General features: G+C 35.9%; 2 protein-coding genes across 3 annotated transcripts in view; one reads left to right on the top strand and one right to left on the bottom strand.

The window, feature by feature from the left end:
* Window positions 1-960: 960 nt before the first annotated feature.
* Window positions 961-8573, bottom strand: LOC131184784 (E3 ubiquitin-protein ligase RNF4-like). 2 transcript variants are annotated; one of them, XR_009152031.1, is made up of 3 exons: window positions 8419-8556; window positions 5537-5597; window positions 961-1418 (listed from the first exon to the last, which is right to left on the bottom strand). XR_009152031.1 is itself a non-coding variant. In XM_058156498.1 (3 exons), the coding sequence occupies exon 3, from the start codon at window positions 3903-3905 to the stop codon at window positions 3093-3095; it is 813 nt and encodes a 270-aa protein (XP_058012481.1). In that variant the 5' UTR covers window positions 3906-4147; window positions 5537-5597; window positions 8419-8573; the 3' UTR covers window positions 2051-3092. The 2 variants fall into 2 exon arrangements, 1 of the variants encoding a protein (XP_058012481.1); XM_058156498.1 differs by lacking the exon at window positions 961-1418 and adding an exon at window positions 2051-4147 and having other exon boundaries at window positions 8419-8573.
* Window positions 8565-16293, top strand: part of IGHMBP2 (immunoglobulin mu DNA binding protein 2) — an 81183-nt gene continuing 73454 nt past the window's right edge. The window contains exons 1-2 of the mRNA XM_058156448.1: window positions 8565-8754; window positions 12426-12595. Coding sequence (XP_058012431.1) covers window positions 8672-8754; window positions 12426-12595 — 253 coding nt within the window. The 5' untranslated portion in view covers window positions 8565-8671. The remainder of the gene's footprint in view (window positions 8755-12425; window positions 12596-16293) is intronic.

Below are 16293 nucleotides of genomic sequence, written 5' to 3'. Positions count from 1 at the left end.
GCCACAGCAGAAAAGGATTAGAAGTAGCTCTTTCTGCTGGAACAAATGGGCAGGTTAATCTCAACAGAGTAAGACAGTTCCTAAAATACCCTGGGAGCCTGCCATAAAGGGCTTTAAAGGTAACCAACACCTTGAATTGAGTCTGGAAGCAAAATGGCAACCAGTGCAGCTGTTATTTCTAATAGCAGTGTCATTTCTGCCACCCCAGGGGCCTTCAGAACTGTCCACACTGTATCTTCGCATATTTATCAGTACTCAGAACCAGTAGTGCACTCTGGAGACTAAAGGTCCCAATGAACAGAAATCTAGCATGTGAAATCCTGCTACACATTTAAGATATTCTTCTTGAAAAGATAGTACACAAAAAGTAATTTTTGTACTGGTTGAATAAAAAAGTATCTTTGCAGTGCTTCTTCATTGCTATGCTTTACAAGCATATCATTTATATCAGTGGGAATGTGTAGGATTTCAAAAAAAGAACACTGCTCCCACTTCAGAAAATGTTGAGCACCTGAGAACCAAATCTTATTTTTAAGGCTTATGTGGATAATTATAAGATTTTAAGAAGTAAAATACTAGGTTAAATACCATGCACACCTGTTCCACAAACAAACCACAGAATGAAAACTAGAGATGGTGTATTGAGATGAATATTTATGTAATATAGGAATGCCTCAAATATTTTAAAATAAAAGTAGAAAACTAACGTGTCAAGGGACAGACTAGAAGTCCTGTGTTTTAATATATTGACTTTGCATGCCTAAAGAGCATGAAGTTACAGTATTATATAAGCCCAAATTGCACAGCTGATTTTAATAGCAATTATATCATAAAACAGCTACTTTGACTCTGAATGTATGTCTATTAACATTGCTATTAATGCTAAGATAAGTGTTTCCTACCAAATATCTGAGTTAGTGATGTAATCACGTCTTTGTGCTTTACCAGCCAGAAAACAAGGGTGAATATAAAGAAAAGCTAACAGGCAGGAGAACATTATTCTTCCCTTGACTTTATGATGGGAGGTGAGGAATAAAAAGCTATTTGTAGGGCTAGACAGGGACATTACAGAGCCCCAGGAGTCTCATGCAAACATGAGCATGTTCTCTGCCTCCTGGAGAGAAGGCAGGCATAAAGACATTCATTCAATTCAACCCCAGGGACCAGATGGGCACACTGTGGCAATAGCAAAGAAGCATTTTGTCACGGCTTTCTTCCAAATTGGCCTTTCAGCTTCCAAATCTAGTTTACCACCCAAATTATCTCCCTGTGATCAGACATCCCAAATACTAACCACATCTGTCTGTAGCTTTTTCAAGGGTGTTCAAAATGTGCTGCCACCTGCTGGGGCCAAAACATTTCATCCAGTTTGTTTGATATCTTCCATTTGAATTCATGCTACTTCTTTACTATTGGAACTGTCAAGGAGAAAAAGGTGTTCTGTAGTGCATCAAGATGCTCACATAGCACCTGTCAGGAACTCCTTAACACAGCTGTATCTTTTTCCAAAGCTCTCTTAAGCTAGCCTCTGCAGAAGCATGAAAAGCAATCTGGTTTAATGTCAACATCTTCCCTAGTGTTATCGGAAACCTTTGCTCTGTATTTTAAAAAGTCCTGGTTTTAAGAGCAGTTGTCTGCAAAGGTTCAGAAACACATGTAATCTGTCTGTCCATTACCTGCGTTTTGGTACTGGTATTAGGAAACACTAATTAAGAATTTAGTTAACAATAAACTAAAGTCATAAGAAACCATTTACTTCTCTGCCAAGGGACCACTCTGTATTTTTCAGTTGTACTTTCCTATGATAAAATTCTACAATTCAAGAAAAAAGCCAGTAAGAAATTCTAAGGAAATAGTTAATATCTGAAAAATGATTAAAACATGACAATTAAATGAATTTTTAATAAACCATCAAAAACTTTATTTACATAAATTAAAATCAATTGCCTATAAATACAGAAGCATATATATATATATATATATATATATATATATATATATATATATATATATATATATATATATATATATATATAAACAAACACACACACACACACAAAACAAATATCTGAAGGTTGTTTAAAGCTTTATTACTAAGCCAACATCTGTTCTGAAAACAAATATCAAAAGTGCACTTTCCTCTCTTAAACGCATGTAACATTTATTGTTCAGACAGTTATGTAATTTCAAACAGGAGAATTCATGAAAAAGTAGAGAACTGCATTCATAATCCCAAGTTTATATAAGGCTTGTTTAACCTCATTAATTGATTTTACAATAGTTCTACAATAAGCATGGACATTTTTCAAGTGCATTTTTTCAAAAAAAAAATTACTAAAATTCTTGAATAGATCAGATTACTACATCATGCCATCCACCAGTTTATTACAAATATCACTTTTATGCTCAAAATCAGTTCCTTATATGTTCTTATTTCTTACAGGCTTGAAATGTTATTGGCTACTATTTATGGGAAAGAGCAGCCTAAATTAGGCAATTTAATTTGTATAACTGCCCACATTAAAGACAAAAATGTCGCTAATCACAAAATTTCCATATGAGTCCAAGTAGAGGACATTCACAGTTCTTATTACCATTAAGAGTCTTAATTATGAATGCAATTAAAATGAAAATTTAGGCTACCAAAGAAAATTCATGTATACATAATATCCATGTACATAGTCTGAGATTTGAGTTCTAGGTTTTATAATCCTATCCATTTGGGAGTTCAGCATTTTTACTTGGGCTCTATTAACACAAAAGAGATTTTCTCACTAAATAATAAGTTTTCCATCAAGTGAGTTTTATTATTTTAATTCTAATAAGATGCTTGTAACAGTGCCCTAAATTCTTCATCAGCTTCTGCCTGATTGCATTAATATTTTTATAACTGGCTTATGATAAACAAAAAATAAGTTCTCTTTACTACTTGTACAGGTTTTTTTTAACATAGGTTTCAATAGATGGGAGTCTATGGTCCCCGAGTAAACTGAACTATAATACTCCTTAAAGCAGAATTAGGTTTACATAAAATAAACAAAACACAAAGCAACCAAATGAGAAAAGTTAGATTACCAAATTCATCCATGTATTCATATATATATTGGATGATATTGTTTGCGATTGAGTTTTTTCCTACAACTTGGACAAGAGTTTGTACTTTTAAGAGAATTTTGGAGGCACTGACTACAAAAGATGTGGCCACATTTTGTTGACATTATAAGTCGTCCACTGTGGATAATTTCTGCATAGCCATCCATGCAAATTGGACAACTCACAGTGCCTGAATATTTCAGACTTCCAATTTTCTCCTTTTCTAATTCTCTAGGCAATTTACTGGCAGCCAACTCCTCACTTTCACTACATTCATTGTCATTATCATTACATACTATACAGCTGTTGAACAGCGGCCGGCTTCTTAATTTTTGGTTTTGCTGTTGTCTAGTCTCTTCTGCAAATACAATGGAATCATTATGTGTAAGATCAACCACTGAAGTGTCACCGGTGAGATCTATTACTTCTACACTTTCATCAAGTTTGAATGGCTCTATTTTTGATACTGCTTCTGCAGCTGAAGCTGATATTCTACTTTGCTTAGGAATTTGCAGGGGAGTCCTCTCTCCATAGCGTTCCTTGTGAATCTCTTCCTGATCCATGCCTCTGCTAACACTCAAGGGGACAACTGCATACAGAAAACTGGGCCCAGCTTTAGGAGAAGAGCCAATAGAGGCAGTTTCTACAGTGGCTATGGGAGAAATGGATGGCAAGGAGAAACTCTTGATTTTAGAAGAAGCTCCTGTAGCCATTTTGCCTGGGCCACTAGAAGGCGTTGCTGGGTTGAACGGACTCTGTGTTTTGCTTTTTCTGCTCTTGTTTCCATCAAGCTTCACACTGGCTGACTTCATGGTATGCAGCAAGAGAACTGGAACAAGTTGCAGAGTATCTGTTTTCTCCCTTATCTCCAACTGCAGGTTAATGCTTAGCTGCCACTCAGTTCTACAGTACTGATTATGAATATTCTGGAGTACCTTTATACAATGGGAGAATTTTTAGAGCACTACAACCATTAAAGTGATCTCTTTAATGCCACGTACTGCCAAGCTGGGAGCAAGTTCAAACTCTTGTGTTGAAATGTTACACTTTAGAACTGCATCAAAGTAGGAAAAAAACATGATTAGGCTCAGAAGCCAGTACATACAATTCATTTTCTATTTTTTTCAGCCAATAATCAGCTAAAAGTATTATGAGGTAATGAAGAAATTCAGATTATTTATTGCAGTATACTAAGTCAAAGCAAGGCTTCTGGTTGCAGATACTATATTTACCTCTGCTCAAACAACTGAGCAAACTAGTTGTCCAATTATCTGTAGGTATCTATTCTATCCGAATTGAAAAACTAGTTACCAATTTTGGGTGCAATCTAAGAATATTAAAACACAACTTAAAGTTGTTGTAATTTTCTGGCTTATTCCAAAGTTGGCAGTCATACCATTTAGGTTGGACCACCTAAAACTAAACATTTTGTCAATTTTGTTTATACACTCAAGCAAAGAAATGCATGTGCAGCAAAGTAATCATTTTGCTGAGGTGATAATCTCAATGACTCCTTGACTGCTACCTTTATAAAAGAAGTCAGAAAAGAAGAGAAAACCAGAAAATGAATGCAAGAAGTGAATGCTTCTTAGGAATAAGTAGGACATAAAGATTTTTTATACATGTTTAAACATTTAAATATTATGTAACTGTTGCTTCAAATGTCTGATAGCATCAGTATGTAAAGTCAGATCTTGCAGAACTACCCAGCATTGGGGTTTGTCTTACAATACTGCAAGAAAGACAACATGGCCTGCATTATGTAAAAAAGGGATATCATTATGGGCTCTCCTGCATGCTGGAATCCCTCTTTTCTTGTTACAATAGCTTATTTTGCTTAGTTGTAGGCTGTTTTGTACAAAGCGACTCTAAAGTGACTCACAATCATAAGTAAATAACTGTAACATTATTTGCAACAGAAAAACTGCTATTTTCCCAAAGCCCCACATCATAAAAGGTGTAAAAAGTTTCCCAAAATCATGAGAGAAGGAGGAGGAGGAAGAGAAAAAAGAACTAGGCACCCATACAGTGTTCCAAGAGCCCCTAAATAGCAATAGCGCTTAGACATATATAGCTTCATAGTGCTTTACAGCCCACTCTAAGTAGTTTATAGAGTCAGCATATTGCCCCCAACAATCACAGTCCTCATATTATGGCTCAATAATGTTCTTCCAATAATGGAAGAAAAAGATCCTAAAGGAAGGATTTTTGAAACTTATTCATATAATTTCAATTTAGCAGTAACATAAAGACAATTTCAAATGAATATGATTTGAATAATATATCTTTTTTTCTGCTTGGGTAAAATGTTAGTTAATTAACGGTATACTCTCTTTCACACAACATTGAGGCTAAAAGGTTAAATTTGTTATTTAAATCTAACCAAAACTAAATCAGAATACCAAAGCAGAAAAGAAAACATTCTGCAATATCCTGATCTTACCCTTGAACTGGTGAAGTGTTTTGTGCACTCAGACTTCGAACTGTAGACCTCAACAGAAATGCTGAAAGAGAAAGAGGGACAAAAAGTCACTCAGATAGGACTTTTTTTTTTAAATTTGCATTTATATCCCGCCCTTCTCCGAAGACTCAGGGCGGCTTACACTATGTTAGCAATAGTCTTCATTCTATTTGTATATTTATATACAAAGTCAACTTATTGCCCCCAACAATCTGGGTCCTCATTTTACCTACCTTATAAAGGATGGAAGGCTGAGTCAACCTTGGGCCTGGTGAGACTAGAACCTGCAGTAATTGCAGGCAGCTGCTGTTAATAACAGACTGCATTAGCAGCCTGAGCCACAGAGGCCCACATTGGATTAAGATGTTCCAATTCTAGAATTAGTAAGAATAGTTTACATTTTTTAAGGAAGAGTAAAAGTTATCCTGGAATCGTCATATTCCTCCTTAGAGACTTTACAATTCCTACAAAAAGATCTTTGCAACCTTTTTGGGGTCAGAGAGGCAAGAGTTTAACAGTAAAGAATCTCATTTAATTGGGCAGACTTAATCACTTAAAACTCTGGCTTATGAGAATTATAAAGAGCTTCAGATATAAAGGCAGACCTAATGAGGTACTAGGTAGACAATCAGCATAGTTGTCAGTAAAGTGGCATACTGGAGCATAGCCAAATATTATGAAAATATGCCGCACCAGATCTTAAATCCTAAAATATGTGCTCACTTTTCAATATGAATAGAATTCCTGAAAACATATTGGATAGATAGACTGAGTAGCAATATTTCATATCATCAAGATTAAGTTTATGCCTTTTTAAATGCAATTTTTCCTTCTTTCATAACAATTGCTTTTATATACAAAATAAAAAAATCGAAGTAAAAAAAATTGGGAAGGGTATTTTAAGATGCTATAAACAGGAAATGGAGAATTAAATGGGTGATCTCCAACATAAACAGGAATAAGTGATAATACAGAGAAGGAGAACATGAAGGTCTCTAGACATTTCAGGTATATAGCCATTGTTTGAAATGGTTGGTTCATACAATCTGAACTAAATTAACTTCTCTTTAATTTGGCACAATACACTGAGCCACAATAACAAACAGGCTAAATTCATGTCACATTGTAGGACAAAACAAACCAAATTTCAGTATATGGTGTGCACCCAGCCATTAGGCCTTTAACTGCTTTAGCTGGGAATGCTATTTGAACGGAGGTGAATAGGGCTGTCACAAGTCCTATTCACCTCGTTTCCTATGTTTCCTCCTCCTGGCAAAGATCTTTTATAACTATTTTTTGGCTTTTTAGATACACTTACATAACACACATAATAGAACCTTGTAACAAAAATTACCCATTTATAAATAATAAATGAACAATAGTTATCTGCAGGAAAATGCCAGCAAAAATTGCTGACTGAAATCCTGAGGGTTAAGTTTGCTCCAACTGATCCAATACTTTCTGATAGACAAAAATTGCACAGATACTACAGTAATTGAAATGGTTCTTTTAAAGCATGTAATGGCAAATAACTTTACTTTCTTGGAATGCTTATTTGGGTAGGTGGGTGTTTGTTCAAATATTACCAGCTTGGAAGAATAAGAAAGGAATAGTAGGATCTCAATCTTGACTGCCATTAGAGCACTCAGATGTTACTCTTTATTAAATGTGGGGTGCTACTTAATACTATCCATACTTAAGAAGTAAATAAAACATTGAGTGAATTTATACTAAAGAGTAAAATAAGTGTAATTTACCAAACTTGTCACTTAAACCACCAGAGTTCAAAAACATGTAACAAGAATGTAGCCATCACAAAATATTCAATTGGAATGAAGACTAACATTTGTTTTATCATATACTTACATCCTAAGAAATAAAACAATTTGGCAATGCTAAAAAAATCAGTGATGAAGCAGTTTAGTTATAAACTACCAAAGCACACAAAACAACAGAAAAAAAGTTGAATATTTAAAGTATTCTATTTTACACTATCAATTTAATAAAATTAAGACTGAAAAGAGTAAAAGGCACTATTAGCAATATCAGTCTTACCATTATTATGCGAGTTTGGTTTGAGTCAGGTTTTCAAAATTTTCAAAAATAGATAGCTCCAAGTTTTCTGGCCGTATTTTTGTAATAATATAAATGAAACATGCAAACATAATACAGAAGATACAACCAGTTAGGCCTCATTGAAATTTAGGGGGAAAATGCAAGAAACATTTGAGCTTTACCGGTTCAAAACCTGACTAAACGTGCTTTGCTTCTTAAAGGCCGAGTTCCTCAGAAATACAGAAATTACTTGCATTATGAGGAACTCATATATGCAACCCATAATTGCTCTTAGCAGGGAAAACACAATAAACAAGGCAAAACAAATATATATATATGCAAATATATATATGTATATTTTTATCTGGCTGTGAACCGCCCTGAGTCCCTAGGGAGATAGGGCGGTATAAAAATACGAAAAATAAATAAATAAATAAAATATATTATCCAGGATTTGAAGCACCCTTTCTCACCTGGTTGAGGTGAGTTACAAATCGGAAAGCATTCTCAATTACAGGACCGGCCAGAGGTGAAGTCCAACGTAATTGGGGAGTTTATGGGGAATGGGGTCGGAGGAAAAGGAAGGCCGCCTGAAGAAAAATGCCAGAATAAACAAGAGCTCGATGCAGGAGATAAAAAAGGTTTTCGATTTAAAACCAGCAGCAAAGAGAACTCAAAGGGTAATTATAATGCAGGCAGAAAGCGCAGAATAAAACAGCCGAGCCACATTAACAGAAAAATACCAGAAAGGTAACCAACCCTGGAAACGAATAAACGTTGGATTTAAAAAGGTCACAGCCCGCGCTCACCTGTGCGAGAAAGAAGCTGCCCGTAACCGAAGGCAGACGCCGCTATTGCCATTACAAGCCGACCAGGTTCTCTCCCGCCTGCGCTCGCTCCCGACGGAACCGGAAGTAAAGCTCTGGGAACAGCTGGGGCGCCATTTATAGGGACCGTGGGGCAACGAGAGTCGGGTTTTAAACGGCCGTTCGTTGGTCGGCACGTCGTTGCCTGCTGTCCCCAGAACGGGGCATCCCGGGGCATCCGCTCAAGCCGGCAGCAATGGCGGCGTCGGTAGAAGAGTTTGTGTCCCGGCAAATGGAGTTGCTAAAGGAGGAAAGAGAGGCCGAAATTTCCGAAGCAAGGTATCCCTTCGGCTAGGGGGCAGTTCGGTTTCTCAGCATCCCTTTGTCCCCATAGCAAAAATAGGAATGTAGTAATTTAAGCAATGCCTTAAGTTATACATTCTGACCTGTGTAAACACGCTTATTGAAATATCTGCTTCCTAATCCTAAATTGCTGCTAGTCAATGCTGGTTTACAACCTGGCTTATAGACATTTGTTAGGGCAAGAACAGGTAAGCTAAGGTGTCTTTCTGTAGACTTTGACCATCGGCCATTAGGAAGAATTGATGGGGGGCTGTAATCAAAAATATTTGAGGGACAGCTGGTTGACCTAGCTTATTCAATTAAACTGTTTAATTTTGAGTATCTATCACCTGCCTTATAACGGAAGACGTGAAACCGTTAAGCAAACCTGCCATTGGAGAATTGGATCTATTAGAAACAAATACTTGTGTAAATACACAAATAGTATTTGTATATTTGATAGATAAATACCATAGTAAACAAGCTCATGTGAGGGCTAAATTCTATAAACCTGTGTGGTATTTACTTCAGAATAAGTATAAGGTACTGCTGGTCAGTTGACCAGAATGACAGAGCAAAAATAGTGAGAAAGTGGCTTGCAGCCATAATGACTGGTTTACAAAGTATGCTAATCCAAACAATTATAGCAGATTTTTATGTGTGAACCCAGTCAATATGTTTCTAGTTATATAGATAGCAGAGTTGAAAGCACATACAAATAAACTAATAATTTAAAAGTATTCATTAAAATATAAAATCCAGATACTTGAACTTAAATATAGTTTTGGTGTCACAAATGCTTGGAAGTTACTGATTAATGTGTTCTCTAAATTGTAACAGCTGCAGGTAATTAGAATAGCACATTAGCTAAGACCTAAGAGGAAAAGTCCTGTACCTATAGTAATACATTGAATACAATGGCACTTTCTTTTGAGCAATACGTTTTTTTAAGAGCCCAGAGAATAAATAAAACAGGCTTCACCTCACTTTCTGATTTCAGCTTTTTCTGTTCTTTATCCAGCACAATACGAAAATTAGGCAATGTTCAAGGTCACTGCTTTCTGCCTTGCAGCAGCATTGCTAGGGAACAATAGAGCAGGTGTTATCAGCATACTAATGAATCCTACTCCGAAGTTTCTGAAGGACTTCCGGCATGTTCATGTATGTGCTTAACAGCATAGAGGCAAGGGAGACCCCTATGGGTTTCTATAGATCAACAATTTATGTATCAAATAGTAGTCTCCCAACACTACTTATCTGGACACATCCTGAGAGGAAGGGTCAGGACCACTGCAATGTAGTGTCCAGGTAGTCCAGAAGGTTATCACAGTCAGGCTTATTAAAAGGTACTGAGAGGTCCAGAGAAACTGGAATAATTGTACTTGCCCCCACTATCTTCCAGCATAAAACATCCATTAAAATGATCAAAGCAATCATCACATCTGGACAAAATCCTGTTTAAATTGATCCAAGTAATCTTTAAGCGATTGCAATAATCAAGTGTGACAAAACTTAGTTTGTTGCTTAGTGTAGGCCCTGAAGTGAACTTTTAGAAAGCAACTAGGTCTGAGATATGTTTAAGATTTCTTCCCATCCTCAACACAACAACATCCCAATGCTTATAGCTAGTAATGGAATATTTTTTCTAGTTGTACCAGTTTACTTGATTCACACATTGTAAAAGCTGTAGTATGTTTAACTATGAATAAATTACTGCTGTTTGGTTTTGCACAATATGTTAACAAGAATCAATAGATTGTGATAGAATATAACTTAAATAAGCAAATGAAATGTTAACATAACATTGGGTAGAGGAGGTGACTGAGCAATTGCCATTGCATTATCAGACAATGAGTTTTAAGAATGCAGGAGTGTCTAGCAATTGATTTCTGGAGAAATGCAATAACCACATGTTTTATTATAGCCAAATTAAATGTATACATACACATTAAAAATTGCTGAAGTAAAAACTATCTGTTCCTTAAATTTGTGAGCTTTTTTTGAACTATTGTTCATTTGCTGATATTAACAAATATGTAATATGTTCCTTGGGTGAAATACTCAGCTGAAAAACAAAAACAGGAGTGGAGGAATATGTGACAAAGTGGCAACTCTTTTGACAGGCTGTTTAGATGGGTAGTGGGAATGCACAATGCCAGGTCCTTCAGCCATTCATTGTCCACAGAAGCTTTGAATGGAATCTCTGGAGACCTTTTTTTTTTTAATAAAAAGTTTTTATTTTTTTACAAAAACAAACATAAAAATCTCATCAATCCAATTACAATGTGTTGGTGGGATGTTTACATATCTTCTTGTGCAATTTCAAAATAAACATCACTTTTGTTCATCTGTCTTACATTGTCCAAATCTCTTAATCAATTTTTAATTAAACAATGGTGTTTTATCTAATAACATTAATCATTCCATTCTCCTAAATTAGTTTAATTCAAATTACTTCTCATAAAAATCTCATCAATCCAATTACAATGTGTTGGTGGGTGTTTACATATCTTCTTGTGCAATTTCAAAATAAACATCACTTTTGTTCATCTGTCTTACATTGTCCAAATCTCTTAATCAATTTTTAATTAAACAATGGTGTTTTATCTAATAACATTAACCATTCCATTCTCCTAAATTAGTTTAATTCAAATTACTTCTCTTAACCTCAACCTTTTTAAACTCTTTTCTAACATATCTTTCCTTCTAACCATTGATAAAATAATTCCCATATTTTATAATATTGCTTATCTTCTTGTTCTCTAATTTCAAATGTCAATTTGCTCATTTCTGCAAATCTGTGGAGACCTTTATGTATTACCAAATTATAGCTCATAATTTGAAAGAAAGGGAAATTAAATTTATGGCTAGAGAACAATCCTGTTAGCTATGTTACTTTACATTAAGAGGAAATGAAAAAAAAATTCCTCTCCACATCTATTATTTTTGGGAGGGTAGCTGCAAGCATGCCATTCAAAACATATATGTGGTTTTCCCCACCCCAAAATCTTCTGCATCCCTGCTAAACATAAACATAAGAGTTAGAAAGTAGTTTGATTTGCTCCATGATTCATTCAAAGCCTAGCATATGCAAGATATGACTCAAGAAAACAAGCAGTCTTGAACATGCTAAATGGGCCACCAAAAATATGAATATTTTACAATATATGACTATTGTAAGATATTGCAGGGTTTCTTCACTTATAGGTTAGGAAATTTATCTGCAATTCAAAGTTAAGCTTACACAATAAATTATAAGCCATACTTATCAGATGTTGTGGCTGGCTTTATGTATTGTGCTAAAACAAGATTAAATGTAATTGCTTAGTATAATCTGTGAATCTTGTTACTGACTCTGACTTTTTAAAATAGTTTTATCTAACTTGATATCTTTCAAATGGAAATTATAAATGTTCTAGTTCAACATATTAGGAAGTTTGAGAAGACTTGCTACAATGTTATGAGTCACCCAGAATTGTTTAAGATGAGTAATTATACACATCTTTTAAATAAATAAAATAACATTATTATCTATATGGGAGATGTTCTTTGTTGTCCGCCAATGTTCTCTCTGGATGGAAGTAAAGAGGGCCACAATATGATTTAGTCTCTCAGGTGGTATCTGGTTAACAATGAAGTGGTTTTTCTCTTTGCATGATCTGTTTCAGAGCATGGCAAGAAGGAATCTCCCTGAAAGAGCTGCAGCGCAGAGGAGTTTGCTTACTGAAACTTGAACTACATTGTCAAAAAACTGGGCTATACGGCCATCTGCTTGTAACTTTACAACCGCAAAAACGTGGCTTAGACACAGAATTACCTTCCAATAGTTTTGGGCCTGGTAAGTAAAAGTGTTTATTTTGAAAGAAAGTTTGTTGTAAAAGGGTAGGTGTAACTATAGATATTGGAAGCCATAGCTTTAGATATTGGAAGGACAGACCTTCATGATGTGATGGGTTCTTTCTGAATCTGTAATGATTTCAGAGTTTTTGAATTACAGCTGCTACATCAAACAATGAGGAAACTAGACTTCTTTTTTTATTCACCCATGGAGTTATTAGCAGCATAAATCTTGCATTCTTTTAAAAATATAAATGCCCAAGAAAAACAGTTTATTATCACAAATATAATACTCTGAGGGACGGAGATAAGGATTTCTCAGTATTCAATCAGTTTTGACAATTTACAGTAGAAGAATAAGCAATATTTTTCCCCCCGAAAATAACTACATTCACATAATTAAAATTTGGTGGAGGGAAACTTTATTGCACTTGCCATCTTTTAGCTTGATTGTAATCTTTCTTTGATTATTGTAAACTACCCAGAACTGTTGTGGATTGAATGGTAAAGAAGTTTAATAAATTCTTACTGTTACAAAAGATAAAGTAAATGAAAACACATTTCTGGGAAATGAGGGAGCAGAAGAAAGAAACTCAAAAAACCCATGCCTTGATTCTGTATGGTAGAAAAGAGGAAGAATGCCACCTCTGGCTGGCTTTCAAAATTCTGCTATTTTATCCTACAACAATAGAGTCCTTGCTGTGTTTTCTTCCTGATCCTGGTCTATTCTGGAGTGCTGACAAACCTGATTGTTTCAGATTGAATTTGTCAGATTGTTGCCTTTGTCATGATGACTTTTGTGAGTACAGTGACAGAGCATCTTGGAGATTCTCTCAAGATAGTCAACGACAATAGTAAAGTTTGTGAAATACACTCAGAAAATAAATGTGCCTTACCTTCTAACCCAGGTTTTTATTTTTTATGCGCAGCTGTTCGTGTTAGCAACTCACTATTTCATAATGAAACAATGTACAATATTAGTAGAGGCTTATGCTTAGAATCTGATTTTCACAGATTTGCAAAGTAATTTTGTCACAGTTCTGCATCCACTCACTTAAGAAAAAGGCTTATCAATTCAGTAAGATTAACTTCTGACTAAATATTTGAATCATACCCTTTCTCTGATTTGTTTTTAAAAAGAGCCTTTATCTTCCTTCCTGCTTGGTTGGTCACACATCATGTTAAGGCCTGATTTGTATTAATTGCATAGTTCAAACATAATTTTAATACAATTTTAAGCCATAAATCATGGTTTACTAACCACCGTGGCTAGGTTCAGAAGCCAAAAACCAAACATTATAAGGTTTATTACAGTTTATGAATCAACTGACTGTAGCCTAAAAAGTGCCATTCTCCAAGAGCTTTATTAAACATTATGTTGCAGTCACTGAGAATGCTACTTACTGCATGCGCAGTTCTGCATTAATGGAGACACACATGCACACGCGCGCGCACACACACACACACACACACACACACACACACACACACACACACACACTTGAGCTGCCTATTGGCCAGTCCTGTAAAACAATAAGTTCTAGGCATATTTTTCAATTTGGATCAGTATTGAATCTCAAGGGTATTTTTTTTTTTTGGTTTAAAAAGGAGATTCAAGACCCTCCCGGCATTCTTTTCCCTTGCCACAGACAGTTGGACTAATTGTATAATTAATTAATTCTATGTTTGAATTAACTGTGTATCAAGTAATCAGGAAGATAATTTTTGTCTTTTTAAAATGCTGTTTAGAAATAGGATGTGTGCAGAATTAGACAAATATGTGCTTTGAAAAGAGCTTCAGGGACTTTGAAAAGCACATGAGCTCAAGACAGGCTGTTTCTGAGGGGCAAGTTTTCTAAACTGAAACTATGTGCTAAAGACACATACTCTGTTAGATTCAGAGTTGCTAGGGGGTGAACCTCCAGCCTTGGGTTCAATAATGCACAATTGCATTTTTCTTGTTGTGAATAAATCAGATACATGTGGAGGGTAATGTTGTGTGAACTTGCACAGGGCATTTCTTATGGCTTAAAGGAGAATAGATTCATTGAATCATGACAGTTTACATTAAAATTGTTATGATGAAAGATGCCCCACAGCTTATATTTAAACAATTGAGCTAATCAGTTTCATTGTCAGTTCAATTACTTTCCAGAACAGAATGTATTCTCACTGGTAAATAAGAGTGGATAGAGGTGGGTTTTTAAAACCTAAATGGGAATGGGATGTAAGAATGTATGTTTCTTACATTTCTTATATTTACATAGAGGCTTAATTTCTGTATCAGTGTTTCAAAATATTTATGGTGTCTGCCAAGAATAGCATCATTCCAGGGCTTTCTGGAAGGCTTTCGTTTTTCTGGATGATGCTAGTCAGAGAGCCTAAAGTAACTTGATTCTGAACTGCCCTCTAAAGCTGTGGGTTTCAATGCGGGGGCTTTCAATGCTTCTTCTGCTTTTACTATTTTGAATTTTAAAAAATGGGGATTGCATCTTCTTTTAAGCTTTGCTTAGCCAAAGACTTTTCCTGTGTATTCAAGTTTTGACCATGGATAAAGGGCTCCCAATGGCAAAATGTGTTCTGGAGCCTGTGGATTTTGCCATTGCATTGGAGCTCTTCTGTGCTGGAATTTTAGCACCCACTGGGAATTAAAGTGAGAAACCTTGGAAAGAATTAAAAGGAATATAAGGTGTCCTAGTTAATTTTAGTGGATTCTCCTCAGATGGGTAGCAATGTCACTTGGTATGACTGACAGTTTTGCCTCCTTTGTGTCTTGTGATGTTTAATAAATTATTATTGTTTTACATATAGTTTATTTCAGTAACCATCCAGGAGGGTTTTTTTTTCTTATGAAAGCCTGGATTCTCTTAATGCATAATTGATGAATCCATCGGACCTGACCTACTTTCAGTCTCATCAGTACAGACCACAGTCTGCATGAGGGCTTTTGAAAAATCTTATCTGCGATGCTATTTTTTTAGTACATTGGAACATTATGAAAGGTAGCAAAAGGATGGCCAGGCAAATTTAGAGTATGATACTTGTCCATTTTTCTGTACAATTCAGTCATTTTTAAACCTCATCTTAATAACTATTGCATTTTGATTGGCACTGCACCAGTTTAGCACCAAAAATGTTGTAATCTCCTTATACATTATTATAATTTCCACATGTCCTGTGAGTTGACAGAAGACTTTAGTATCCTTAAAAAAAAACAAATGCTGCATAGTCTCTCTGGATCCTGTCAAATGATGGTTCACTGTACTATTTCCACAACATATAAACTTCTAATATTATATATTAAACTACCGTATATACTCGAGTATAAGCCGAGTTTTTCAGCACGTTTTTTGTGCTGAAAAGCGGCCCCTCGGCTTATACTCGAGTCTACCCTTGCAGAGTACTGACTACCTAAGTAATATGCCCCCCCTTCCTGGTTGAACGGATCTCCTGCCAACCCAGGGAGAGGGTTTTTTGCCCTCGGGAACAGCTGGGCCGGCAGGACGAGCCCAAATGCTGCCGGCATGCTTTGCCAGCTCGGCCGGCTCGTTTTGGGGCGGCGGCTGGCCTCCGGCGTTTTCTTCCGCCGCTTTTTGATGGCGGCGGCGGCAGTGGTCGGCGGAGGGGGCGGGGGGCGGAGGGGGCGTTTGACATTTTCGCCCCCCTCTCACTCGTCCTCCTCTTGCCTGCGGTGGGGGC

The sequence above is a fragment of the Ahaetulla prasina genome, chromosome 1 (genome assembly GCF_028640845.1).
Source record: "Ahaetulla prasina isolate Xishuangbanna chromosome 1, ASM2864084v1, whole genome shotgun sequence".
NCBI lineage: Eukaryota > Metazoa > Chordata > Lepidosauria > Squamata > Colubridae > Ahaetulla > Ahaetulla prasina.
This window is presented reverse-complemented; position numbering and strand designations above follow the sequence as displayed.